Source organism: Camelus dromedarius, chromosome 12 (genome assembly GCF_036321535.1).
Source record: "Camelus dromedarius isolate mCamDro1 chromosome 12, mCamDro1.pat, whole genome shotgun sequence".
NCBI lineage: Eukaryota > Metazoa > Chordata > Mammalia > Artiodactyla > Camelidae > Camelus > Camelus dromedarius.
The window spans coordinates 14,343,473-14,357,129 of NC_087447.1; the positions used below are offsets into that span (position 1 = coordinate 14,343,473).

At 46.7% G+C, this 13,657-nt stretch overlaps 1 protein-coding gene across 50 annotated transcripts in view; it reads right to left on the reverse strand.

Annotated features, from left to right (window-relative positions):
• Nucleotides 1-13,335, reverse strand: part of MADD (MAP kinase activating death domain) — a 36,372-nt gene extending 23,037 nt beyond the window's left edge. For 27 of the 50 annotated variants that reach the window (XM_064492366.1, XM_064492358.1, XM_064492365.1 and 24 more), the window contains exons 1-15: nucleotides 13,181-13,335; nucleotides 9,767-9,923; nucleotides 8,557-9,153; nucleotides 7,875-8,178; nucleotides 7,235-7,366; nucleotides 6,689-6,802; nucleotides 5,907-5,987; nucleotides 4,146-4,324; nucleotides 3,561-3,796; nucleotides 3,203-3,359; nucleotides 2,615-2,718; nucleotides 2,332-2,522; nucleotides 1,688-1,941; nucleotides 1,298-1,437; nucleotides 387-488 (exon numbers count right to left, since the gene is read on the reverse strand). In XM_064492366.1, coding sequence (XP_064348436.1) covers nucleotides 387-488; nucleotides 1,298-1,437; nucleotides 1,688-1,941; nucleotides 2,332-2,522; nucleotides 2,615-2,718; nucleotides 3,203-3,359; nucleotides 3,561-3,796; nucleotides 4,146-4,324; nucleotides 5,907-5,987; nucleotides 6,689-6,802; nucleotides 7,235-7,366; nucleotides 7,875-8,178; nucleotides 8,557-9,153; nucleotides 9,767-9,828 — 2,653 coding nt within the window. In that variant the 5' untranslated portion in view covers nucleotides 9,829-9,923; nucleotides 13,181-13,335. The remainder of the gene's footprint in view (nucleotides 1-386; nucleotides 489-1,297; nucleotides 1,438-1,687; nucleotides 1,942-2,331; nucleotides 2,523-2,614; nucleotides 2,719-3,202; nucleotides 3,360-3,560; nucleotides 3,797-4,145; nucleotides 4,325-5,906; nucleotides 5,988-6,688; nucleotides 6,803-7,234; nucleotides 7,367-7,874; nucleotides 8,179-8,556; nucleotides 9,154-9,766; nucleotides 9,924-13,180) is intronic. The other 23 variants (XM_031459645.2, XM_031459644.2, XM_064492380.1 and 20 more) reach the window with 1 other exon arrangement.
• Between the last annotated feature and the right edge of the window lie 322 nt (nucleotides 13,336-13,657).

Here is a 13,657-nt window from a genome sequence, read left to right on the forward strand (position 1 = left end):
ACACTGCCAGGCTCTTCACGGCCATGCCCTGGTGAGCCAGTTCTTGGGATGGAGGGTGTCCTAAGTTCATGCAGTAGGAACCTGGCACATGACTGGTGGCAGCTGATGAGCCCTATATTAATTATGTTCCTCTGACCGAGGTCCCCCCAGAAGCAGCAGTAATCCCCCAGCTGTCAATATCCTAAGTGATGTAACAGGGCCTTCTCTTTAGCTACAGAAGACAGTTTCCATCAGGAAACCAGCAAGAGCCCCAGATGTGCAGTGAAAGCCATAGAAGCAACAGCCGGACCAAATGACCCAGCACACACAGGACTCCTGACGAGCACCCGCAGGCCTGAAATACTGCCCAGAGACGCCTGACCTGGCAAAAGGAGGGCCGTAATTACCTTTCAGACTAGGGAAGGGGGTGGTCTTCTCTCGGGCACCTTTGGCAGGCAGGGTGAGGTTTGAAAGACTGAAGCTTGTGCTGTGATTCCGATAGAGGCTGCCTGTCAAGGGGAGGGAGTGAGAGCAGTGAGCTGGGGGGATGAAGAATCAGAGCGTTATACTCCCATGACCGTATCGTCATCTTCACCTTCCTCCTTGTCAAACAGAATCCCAGCACCTCTGCTCTAGCCCGGAAAGGACCAAGTCTAACTGAGGGCAAACAGAAGAGCCACTGCCAGGATTGCTCAGAACCCACTGACAACATTCTCTGACTGCCTCCCATGATAACCTCCAAGTCCATCCTCTACTGCTGACCCAGCATGAATGCTGGCATTTAATGCGCTTCCGGTCTGAAGCTGGTGCTGTCCCCCATTCCAGCTTCTGAAAAAGCTCACTATCATAATTATTCCGCTTGTTGGTTTTCTCTGGTCCCTAAGTCTGTCTTCAGTCTAACTGACACCACCCCTCACATCTGGTAATAATCTCTATGTACAAGTCAACGTCACATAGATTTCAAGGTGTGTTAGTAAAAAAGTCCTTCCCTAGGCAAAGAAGATACTAGAGAAACACCCAAGTCAAATCTGACCAGGGTATTTCCATAAAATTAATATAATGATTATTTTCCAGCTGACCAACTATCTTACTTGAAATAGACTGAAGCCTCCAGGTATAAAGATAATGATTAATCTACCCCTGTTCTTTATTTAAACTCCTCTGAAAATACCTTATTTAGCATCACCCAAACGAGCTGAACTGGGGCTTGATAATGCCAACCCCGTCCTATATCTCAAGTTCTAAGCAACATCTGCCGTGGCCAGACCCTGCTGGAGAGAGGATGGGGCAGAGGCATCAGAGAGCTGAAGGCACTTACTGGCGAAAGACATGATGCCCCCGAAGCCTTCGGTGCTGTTGTTGGAGACGGTGGAGGTGGGCGAGCTCGCTCGAGAGTCTGACTCTGCATCTGAATCACTTGCCAGTTTCAAGCTGTTGGGCCGCAGCAGCTTTTGAGCCCTTGAATGCACAGTGGCACCTATGAGCCCCAGGCAGGGGTACCTAATCATGGGCGTGTGGGTCTGACACTACACTGCAGTCACCGCTCCCTTCCCACAACTCCCAATGCCCAGAATAAAGCACGACCTTCTGGGGATGGAAGGACTGCGAGAACCTTTAAACTTCTCAGACTTCCTGGTTAACCCTCGCCCGGGTCCACTGTAGTGAGGTCCTTCAGTTACCCATCTAGAAGGCATCCCCAGGCTCTCACCGATTGCCATTGACATGTTGGCTGAATCGGGGAGTGTAACTTTCCCCCTGCTCCTCATCATCTTCCTCAGGGGAAAAGCCATACTGGGGCTCGAAGTATGGATTGTCATAGATTCGCCGGCGCACTGACCCCTCTCCAATTTCTGCCTGACGCTTGTCCACGTTCGATTTGCCAATGCTGGGAGGCACAGAGGGGAAGGGCTTGGAGATGCCCACTGCTGCCTTATCATCCATCTCTGTTGAGTCGGCAGGTTCCTGAGGGGCATATCAAACAAAAAGTAGTCACCTGGTGTCCAGCGACGCCTTCCTATGTTCTCAGTTTGGCAGGGCTGAGCCAGACCTGTCAGATTCCTATCCTAAGGAACGTGGGAGGAAAGAGCTCTGTGACACCCCCGTTCTCTATCTCCACAACCCATGCAAGGGGGATCCTTGCTAACCCCTAAGCAAGGCCAGATGTCCTCCTTCTGGGGTCAAAACTGTATCCTATAGGTTCTAAACTCTAGGACCTATGGAGATGAAGATGGGAAGAATGTGAAGCAAGTAGAAAATTAAGTTAATAGCATCATCCTAGCTTTCCTACCAGAGATGATGCCCACATGCTGAGTAATAGTTCTCACTTATCCACCCCTCCAAGCCCTCACGTACAGAAGTGGCTCCATGGATGATGGTGCTAGGGCTACTGCTGGCGGTGGTGCTGGAGCTAGAACGCAGAGGGGGGTTTTCCCGAGAGTTCTCGCCTTCTGGGCCAGGCTCCTCTGCTTCCTTTTGGCTTTGCAGCTCATCAATTGCTACCTCACTGGCGTCCCCCAGTGCTGCGTGTGTCAGAGGATCCACATCTGTCAAAACCCAAGGATGGCAGGTACAGACCACGCCACCCCAGAACCCCAAACCCTGCTCCGAGCCGGACAATTTCCCCAAGCACACTTACTAGGAGTGTCACCATTGATGTCACATTTCATCATTTCACTGACAAAGTCACCAAGGGAGGAGTAAGAAGAGCTTGAGTCATCATAATCCATACTATCACTGCCACTGAAGAGTGAAGAGCATAAAAATAAAACAGAAAGGAGGAGCAGGGAAAAGAATCAACAAGCAGCATTTTTTTTAATCAAATCTTTTTTAATCTGTTGTTCTCACTCTTTTTTTGTTGTTGTTTTTGTTTGTTGGTTTTTTCTCCTTTTTCAGTTTTATTAGGTAGAAACAATAATAAGTACATATATGTAAACTAAAAAAAAGTGCAGTATACTGTATATACGTATTTACATGCAATATAACGTGTATGTAGAGTCAAACAGTAATAACAACCATTAGGAAAAATAAACAGAGGAGCACTCTTAACTCAAGGCCAGGGAACAAGATAAAATGAGGAAACAACACAAAACATTCAACCAAAATACAGCCAAGGCTTCAAGGACTGATGTCTAAATCCTATGAGGCTCTGCCGTCGTGCTCAATAAGGGCTAGTGAGAGCCTCTCAGCCTGAAAGAACTGTTTGGCTGCCATAGGGGCTGCTGACCTGTCATCAGTAGGGTCAGAATCAGAGTCGCGCTCTGGCGGCACGCGCAGCGCCTCAGCCAGCTGGGAGCTGCTGTCGTAGACCCGATAGTGGATGGGCTGCAGCTGGTGGGCGTACCACTTTGGCTTGTCGCCAATCAGGGCTGGATCGAACATGTCTGCCCAAGGAGGAAGAAGGAAGTGGGTCAGCAACAAGGAGGAAAAAAGCAAGCAAAACATAAGAGGAAGGTAGGAAAAAGCCTACTGCAGAATAGGGATGGAAGGGGCAGGATGAAGATTAGAAAGGGGAAAGCAAAGAGAAGAGCCATCAGGAGGACAAAGACAGAAGGTGGGGCAGAGCAGAGCGTAGGTGGACTCACTGTTGTGAATTCGCTGAAAGGCATAGTTGGTGGGGTTGAGGATCCACTCTCCAAAGTACTCCACAGCCTGAGTCCTGGCCAGTTTCTCAGCAAAAGGAGTCTGCCGGGGACGTGAGGCTAGAAAGGAGCCAGCTTGAAAAGCTACCACGGGCCGGGGGAAGAGACGCAGGGTACGTGTGTGCATCTGAAAGCCCTGCAGCACGTTGGGGGAGTTGAAGAAACGGACCATGGCCACTCTGGGGAAGAAGGGGATGGTGAGACGACCCGAGTCCCACACCCCACAGAGTGAGGGGCCCTCTGGTCCGAGGTCTCAGACCGCCTCCCACAGTCATCACTCAACAGGCTTCCAAAGTCAAGGGCAGAGGTATCTTCAAGAATCATCAACCCCCGTTTTCACTCAAGGCCTAAAAGGCCTGAGCATATAATGAACTATTTCTTCCATTTACTAAGTGGCAAATATAAGCAAATATTATACATATTTTATATACAAAGAAACTCTGGCTCAGGGAAGTAATCTGCCCCAAGGTCACTGAGTGAGCAGAGACCAACTGAGAGCTCATGATTGTCCAGCTGGCTTGGCTGTACCTGGTTGCGACATCCACAGAATCCACATCGTTGCCATAGATGAGTGGGTTGAATTCCGTAGAAGGTGTGGACTGCAGGTCATTAGAAGGCCTTCCCAAGAGAAGAGGGACCTCTTGGCCCTCATGGAATTTCTCCAGATTGAGGATGGGCTGGGTGTTGAGACTCATGCTGGCGAGAGCCTGTGGAACAATAAGAAGTCCCTCACAGAAGGCAGATTCCTGGGTAGCTCGCCAATCTCATTTCCCAGGAAAGAGCCTTCATCTTTGAAATAAGAATCCAAATATTTTAATCGTTAGAAAACAATCTGAATTGTGAAATTTTTAGCTTAAGCCAATCTGACTCAAGGCAACTTGTTCAAATCTGAAGTCCAAGGCAATAGTTTTCAAATTTGTTTTAGCTGTGAAATCTTGTTTTTCAATTGAAATCTACATGGAAGTATAAACAACTGAAACATGTAAGTAGAAGAACTTCTCTGAAGGACATAAGGAACCCAGAGCCTCACGTGCTCAGTGGTCCCAAACTAAATCAACCCCCAAGAAGCTCCATGGGGCAGTTTGAAAACCACTGGCCTAGACCTGCAGTGTTTCTTACATGTTAATGAGAGAAGGAATCACCTGGGGATGTTGTTAAAATGCAGATTCTGCATTTTCAACAAGCCCCGGTGATGCTGGGGCTCTAGGGACGACACTTTGAGGAGGAGGGGTCAGAACACAGCACCACTGAGCCCAAGGAGCATAGCTTCTACAAACATTTAAAGTATGATTCCAGGGGGTGGGCATAGCTCAGTGACAGAGTGACTGCTTAGCATGTACGAGGTCCTAGGTTCAATCCCTAGTACCTCCATTAGAAAATTAATAAATAAACCTAATTACCTCCCCACCTCAAAAAAAAAAAAATTAAAGTACAATTCTATATGTCAACCTCCCCACCACATTAGTCATACTGAAGCAATCATCAAGAATGAAAACATTGCAAAGGAAGACAGCTAAAGAACTTTCTGAACTCGCAATCCTCACCAGACTCTGCAGTAACAAGGTATCATATTACATCAGCAGTGATGAAGCAAGTGAGAGCAAGAGGGGTGATACGAAATGACCCACCAAGCACATTTCACCAGGAGGTACTGCTAAGCAACTGAGACAACAGAGAAATTCCTGAAGACCCTCCACATGAGGGATTCCTAAAAAGAAATACCGAGCTATCTACTGGTGGTCCTACATAACACACACAGCAGGACAGAGGAACAGGGCCTTGTCAAGTTTTACCTTCAGGTACTGTGTTCAGCATGCAGAAGAAGAAGAAAATCAACCAATGAAAAATGCATTTAAGGGATTACTCAAAGAGAGGAATTTTTGAAGAGAGGATTCTATAGGGACCAGAGGTCAATTCAAGAGGAAATATAAAAGGAGCAAGATGGTCCAACTACTAACTCTCTCCATATAAGACTGAGAGAATGTTCCAAGGCCATAAAGAATGGCAGACGTGACAAGAAACAAAAAGTGAAGGGTTGTTTTACACAGCATTACAAGTGTCTGAGGGTGGGAGAGCACACACAATGAATTAAAAGGAATCTAAAAAGCCCTTTTTGAGATTTACCCTGCTACCCAAAAATGGGATATACCTCTTCTCAAGCCCACCCAAGGCTAAGAAAATCTACTCCGCTTGAAGTCTGAAAGGAAACTGGCTTTTAAAATAGCTGTCTGCCTACAGCAGTCCTATAGCTGCAGTTTCTCCCCTTCCTTTTCTTCATTCTTCACTTACCTGCTTTAAATGTTTTTTCAACTCTAATGATTCTGGTTCTGGCAGGATAGGCAGCACTTCTGCATTGGTGGGGGCAATCACCTACACCAGAAAAAGAGATAAAAGGCATGACCTTAGAACTAATTGCTATGGAGTTTCTCTTGCATAAGGTTAAATGACAAGAATAGGAAGTTATATATATAACATTATATCTACGCAAATACATATGTTATGTTATATACATATGCACGTAAGACATATATATACACACATATATGACATACACATACATCTGAAAAGGAATATACCTAAATGTTATTGATGACTATCTCTAGATAATAGGGTTATGGTTTTTATTTGCTTCTTTATACTTATTTGCATTTTCTAAAGTTTCACGATTAACACAAATAAGGGCTACCTACCAAAGTTTCAACGTACTTACACTGCAGAATGGTAACATACATTTTTTTAAGTCTGCACCAAAAGACAGTTTCTTACTAGAAACCACACTCCTAGAAAACCATCAGAAGACCTACAGCAACTGTAACAATCCTGCAATGATATCTGCCCTACTGCTCTCAGAAGATGGAGGGAAGCTCTTAACTCTGGCAAAATGAAATCTTATGATTCTTTGAGTTCTAACCAAGGACCTATTAAGCCAATAAAGTAAAAGCAGCATTTTTTAAAAGTTGTTTCAATGAGTCTCACAACAGAAGTCACCCACAAACTCGGGACCTTCCTAGGAGTAACCTAGAGAAACAGAACAGAATCCAGCGCTACAATGCCTTGGCCAAGAGCCTCACCCTGTTGCTGTCCAGATCCACTAGCCATACGTCATCAGGCATTTTGAAGTCCAATTTATAGAGGAAGAAGCTGGCAGGGACCCCGATGATGTACGGTGTTGGAGCCAACAGCAGCTGTGGCAGATAAGAAACAAAACTGAAACCTATTATGATCACTTATTATTGAATTAGGATTTTTCTAGATAAAGAAATGCACATCCACAATCTTTTCCAAAATCCTTAAAGGTAGATGTGTTTCAAAGTTCAGAATTTTTCAGATTTTAGAAAGGTAACAGTGTATATTCTACATATTATGTAGCACCTGCAGTGGTGTAGCTAGTAGCCTATAATCATTAATGTTAACTGTGATAAATAAAAAACATAAATCGCACAGGTTTTGCACCAGATCAGTTTAAGTCAGGTCAGATTCTGCAGACAAATAGATAATAATAAGGAATTCAGGACCAGTACTGATTTACAACCTTTTCTGGGCATTGAGCCTTTTCCCTCAGAGCTGGACAGAGTTGGAACAGAGGTGACAAAGCCAGAGGACACCTTGACATTCACCTGTTCTGCCGATGCCATGCAGGTGGGCAGCAGTGGGATAACAGGAAACATATACTCCAAGGGATAGATCATTGCCACAAATGCCATCACGGACATGGAGAGTGCGTTGTAGTCTCGGGACTGTAGCACCACCTGCCAAACCATAAGGATCACACAACAGTACAGGTAAGATTTATGAGAAAACAGCTTCCAACACCACAATTTAATTTCTATTTCACCATGCCCATGGCCCTGGGAGCTTAGTTTCTACAATTATCACTGCTCTGAGCTCCACCCTGCCTGCCACTTCCCAATGCAAGCACTGTGATAATCCTCCTTTGAATCACCCTTTCACCTTCCTAGTTCTTGTACCCCCAAATCCCAGGGTCACTCACGGGACCAGAACTACTGCAGTGTCCAGAGAACTAGGTTGGTGTAGTTAAGGATAATTCAACTGAGTGTCAAGCCCTCTGAATATACCCTACATGATATCAATACCTTAATTCAACCCACACCTGCTGAGAAGCTGTTGTCTACCTGTTATCTCCTGGAGACAAACAATGAAAAAGATGTAGTCCCTATCCTCAAAGAGCTCATGATCTAGCCTCTGCCATGCTTCAAAGCCCCTTCCCTAGAACAGTCTAGAAAGCTGGTCTCTCACCTTGTGCTCTAACAGGATGCAGGTTAGCACCTGAAGGCAGGCATCCACACCCAGAAGTTCCAAGGGAAGGTGCAGTGGGAAATCCACCAGGGTGAATCGAGAGGGGTCTGGAAGAGCAAAGGTCAGAGCTTGCTGGAGTTCCTGGGGTAGGACCTCAATGTCCACTCGCTTCTGCCCGGAGACAGGTACTGGGGAGCGCAGCAATCGATAAATCCAGGCCTCAACCTCTCGAAGGTCATGCAGAAGGGCACTTGACTTCTCTTCTACTAACAACGATCCGGTAAAGATGCGCCACATGGTGTCCCTGAGGAGCAGACAGCAGGAAACAGACACGTAAGCACCAGGAGCTGAAACCCAACTGCAACTAGAAAAGCCCACCCTTTGGGCTGAGAGAGGACCACACAGCATATACAAGGGTAAGAACAAGTGCAAAAATATATATAGAGCAAGACTTAATGTCCTGCCCACCATGAAACATCAAATTCCTCAGCATCACTCCACACACAATGATGGAAAGACGTCTAAACACAGCAGTCTTGGCTTGCAAGGACTAACATGATATGCTTAAGTAGGTGTAAAGGACCTCAGACTTTAGAGGAAATTTCCTACCCACCTCACAAGCCAATTATACCTCAACTCTAAAGGCCTCCCCTCTCTTCTGAGCATCAGCAGCAAACCGTACCTTTGTATGCCTCGAGGGATACCTAGTTTCTTGCCCAGCAGCCGCTCACTACAGCAGTCCACCAGACGTTTGAGGGTGTACAGACACTCTCGGAAGGTGGAGAAGAAGGGGTAGTGGCTGAGCACACACAGGGATGTCAGAGTGCTGTTGCGGGAGCGGCTCCCTGCCTTGGCCCGGTGTTTGCCCCGAGGAGAATGGTTCACGTCCGAGGTGGAGTCAGCACTGGGAGGCTGCAGGGACGAGCCACTCTCTGAGTTCTCAGTGCCAACCTCTTCTGAGACGCAGGTGGCACGGGGTCCTTGCTTCCCACGGGACCCTGCCCCAGCCTCCCCCTTTTCCTTAGGCATGCGCTTCTGGAAGGAGCGGTAGAAGTTAACACAGATGCCATAACGCGTGACTCCAGTGTCCTTGTCGGTGAGAGTGAAGACAAAAGAGGTGTCGTCCCGCAGGCTCATGCGCCGCTGCCGCACACTCAGACAGCCCTCTGGCTGGCAGAAGAACACGACGTCTGGGGGCAGGGGAAACTCAGGGTGATCCTCTAACGGGTACCGCCTTAGCAATTCTGGAGTCTGGGCCACACTGTCACTGCTCGGGTGCCTGAAGAACATAAAGACAAATTCAGTAGCCTGAAGGAATAGACCGCTCTTTCAAATTTTAACCACAGTCAAGAAATAAAGTTCAAAATGCTCTTTTGGATAAAGTCATCTAGCTGCAGAAATTGGACAACATGGGAGCTGCTTGCCACATTTAGCTGGTAAGGCTAAATGAGGTGTGCACTGCCATGAAGACACCTATCCTAAAATGAAAGGAAAATGGAGACAATAAAATTATCACTAACACCTTAAGATGATTAACACCCTTCAAGGTGTATTAGCTCATGAATTCCCAAAAGAGCATGTGTAGACAGAGAAGGAGCACAATGTACTTTTTCTTTTTATGAAATAAGGAAATTGGGGTATATAGAGTACATTTGCTCAAAATTACAAAGATGCTAGTTAAGGAGCAGAGTTTTGCTGTCTCGGTTCCTCCAGGCCAATACCCTCAATCCACCTGTTTTGTTTTCACTACTGGCAACAAGGCTTCTATCAGGGTAAAATAAAAGGGGAAGAATGAGATATGCAAAGCAACGTGAAAATGGGGAAGGGGGATAATTATGGATTTTTATGGCTATCCCAGATGACAAGAAAAAAATCAGTCACTTCTTCGTTACCTGGCCCCTACGATCACTAGATAGTCAAGTAACCGAGGACAGAACTTCTTCTTTTGCACCATGGTTTCGATTCATCAGTTCATCTCAGAGAAACTTTAAGGCTCCCAGCGTGGAGTCAATGTTCACAGGAGGAATTCAGGTATCTCAAAATCCAAGTCTAATAGGAAAAAAGTACAGATAAGATCCACTGCTGTGCCTGAGAGACTCATCCCTCTCAGTTTCATGCCAGCCAAGGACAGAGGTCAGAAGATCTTCCATGTTAGTACTAAAGATAGGAGAACATGACCCTTTTCCTAGCCCAGAGCTCTGCCCAGGCTTATGAGCTCACAGAGTCAAATGTCAAGAAGTAGGATAAATAATGGCTCACCTCCCCATCCCCATAACACAAACCAGTTCATTTCCAGCCTCACCCCTGAGGCTGTTTCTGAAAAACAAGCCTAGTCAGTCTAATCTAGACTTAGTTATTATGATAACAAAAATTAAGTCATTTTCAGGACTGCTCCAGGGTGGATCAGGATCAAACCAGACTCTCTAATCAGCACTAATCTGCACTCCTAGCTCTAGGTGGAAACCTAATTATTCTCTGTTCCAATATTCTGCATTCAGCTTGATGTGGAACTATCATATAGACTGTATAGTTAATTGCACTCAGACAATAACAGCAGCTGGCTACTCTACCCCATGTGATTTCAAATGAAGAATTTCTATGCCCCAAAGGCTTTATCTAAACTATTTTTCTTTCCTCTTCAAGCAAGAAAGGGGCCCAGTGGCTACTGCTACTAGCTCTGCCCTTGGTGCTGAATCACACTCTGCCTCTATTCTGGTCCCAGGATTTGGAATCAGTAATACAATACACACAGATAAAGCCTTGTCCTTCTGTATCTTTTAGTGATTAGGAACTAAATGCAGAAATAACAGAATTTCTGCAAGGACAGGGAGAGGTGCTCAGAGGAATTTCTAAACCATCGTCCAAAAATTAGGAAAAGCTTACATGGCCTTAACTATAATTTATTTCCTGTTGGGTCTCCATACACTTCTCTAAATAAAGTGTTTCACTTCATGACAAGGACACTTTTAGCGCTTCCAGTATTCCACTTCTGTGCTCTACACATGGCCACACTAACACTTTGTTCCTTACACACATAGAGAGAATCCCATTACACTACACACACTCTCACACACCCTTCCCTTCTTTGCTGCTGTGTGAACTCCCATATATACAACATACGTACACCCTGTACACTTAAGGCTTTATTTGATTTAGATGAGTGGAAGTTCTATCTGTTTTCTCCCCTAAGTAATAATAATAATAATAATAATTAATAATAATAATAATAATAATAATAAATAAAAGGCCAATTTGCAACACCTCTCAAATCATCAAAATACTTCTCCCTCCTTTCTCTTGCTCCCAATAGAGGACCCGCAGGTAAGAGGATTCAGTTTTGTCTCCATAGAAACTCTGGCTCCAGCACTATTTATAGCAGAGCCACCACCCCTCCCCTGCTTGGTGACCGCACAGTGCTAGCAGCTGCTACTCCAGAGTTGGCCAGTGCCCATAATAATTCATTCTCATTGAATCTGAAGACACCTCTTCCACTGACAGTACCTACTAGTTATTAGGTTATCTTCTCCTCCATGTGCCTTTAGTTTCACTTTGTCCTAATTCTGGATTTTGATAGAGATCTCTCCTTTCTACATAACCAAAACCAAGTTCCCAAGCTTGCCATATACTCATTTCTAGGCATTACTACCACCCCTAAAACCCTTTGGTTCTCTCCAATGCTTTGCTGTCATGAGCATACTGCAGAATGTGGGACACTGTTACAGGGCAGAGTTCAGCCCCTCCCAAGCAGAATGAGAAGGGAAGGGAAACACAGAAATGAAATGGGAGATGGGTAAAAGCATAATTCATTCCATAAAGAATTATATTTAAAATTCCTAGTAAGAGCCAAAGTATCTTAAAATAAAACAATTTACAGGACTAGAGCTCACGGCTAAGGCTTGAAATTTATGTTTACATTGAAAACCAGGAGCCCTCCCCTGCAAAAATCTCAAAGATCACACCTGAAGCATCTTCTACTAATATATTAAGCATTAGATCTCTATTCTTGGTGGGATCCCAGCCCCTCTCCCGAAAATCATTAGATAAAACTGAAATCATTATCATGCTGTACAGTGCTCATCTCCCTCTAAAGCCACAAGGACCCTGAGATCTTGTGACTATTCTAGCCACTAGTGATAGGATGGATTTTTAGCCTCAACTCATATCTCATCAACAGCCACTGCCTTCGGTTATTCAGATTGCAGAGATAACCAAGGCTTTTCTTCCCATTCTCTTCCCTCCTTACAAAGACTCTAAATCTTCCAACTACCTATAACTCACATTCTGTCTTCATATCCATCCAGACTCAAGACTCTGCCTCCTGCCTCAACCGTATTTACTAACATGCAGCTCCTCGTTTCCTAGCTACTATATTCCAAAAGCATCAAGCTCAAAACGCATACCTATCTGCTGAAGTCCTACACAATTATCATCCACTCCATGCAAGTACAGATTTAGAATCCACAGACCTTTAAGTTATCGATGTCTTTTCAGCTTACAAATGGGCACATTAACCAACCCTTTGGGTTCGTCCCTCGTTTTAGGCAAGATGTCATAGTAAAACCACAGGAACCGGAGAGCGATATGACATCTTTGCTGACGTGAGCACAACAGGAGGCTCCCCTCCACCTCCTCCCCAGGCAGTGACCTTGCAAGCGCTTCAGCACAGACTGGTCCAGCTCGGGGAAGAATGAGAGCAAGGAGGTAGGTAATAGGCAGAGTTGAGGTGGGCAGGAAAAGGAGGACGAATTTAGAGATGCAAGAGAATGGGGATGGAAGCAGTAACAGGAAAGATTGAACCGCGTCTCCCTCTCCAACAAGCCAATTTTGAAACACCAAATTAAAAAAAAAAAATTTTAAGAACCTAACATGCTTCTCCAAATCCTAAAAACCCAAAAATGTATCACACACACACACACGGGCACATGCACGGGCACACGCACACACGCGCGCCATGTGCTTAGCCCGGCTCGGTCCCCAAGCTGGACAGCTCTGCCCGCCTCCTCACCTGCTGGACAGTTCGCCCCCGCCCCGGAACCAGGGCCGCCCGCCAGCCCCGCAGGAATCTAGCCCCGCAGCCACGAGCAGCGCCCAGGCTCGCAGCCCGCGGCCCGAAAGCCCCCACCTCTAGCCCCACCCCCTTCTTCACGGATCCCCCCGCTCTCCCTCTCGAGACTCCCCACACAAACTCCTTTAGGGCCTCCATGGCCCCGTCCCTCTAGAGCCCGTTTCCTCTCAGAGCCTGTTTCCCCCGAGGAGCCCCGTCCCAAACACTCTTCCAGAACCCTCAGTGACCCAGACCTTCCTACCTCCCAAGCCTCGGGGAACCTGCCAGGCTCGGCCAGGCGAACCCTGGCGGCCGAGCGTCAGTCGCTCCCCCGCGCGACCGCGGCTTCGAGCGCGCGCCAGTTCCGCGTCTGCACTGGGGGGCGCGTACCACTCCGACGCGGTGAGAGAGGGGGAGGCTGAGGGGCCGGGGCCGTACCATTCACCCCCGGGGGTCAGGACTGCACCAAGCCGAGCGCTGAAGGGCGGAGCCGACCGCGGGAGAAAGGCGGCTACGCACACACCTATCCGTGTGGGAATGGGAAGACGACGGGGCGCGCTGGGCCAGCCCACCGCCTCTACGTGCCAAGGGGAGGACCCAAAGGAATACTTTTTGTTTAGGTTGTGCAAACAGATTTTAATTCGACACGGTAATAGAGCCCATTTCGATGAAGTGTGGAGTAACCTGGAAGCGACTTCTCAAGATAAGCTGCCCCTGAGACCTTCTGGACCTCCCCCCT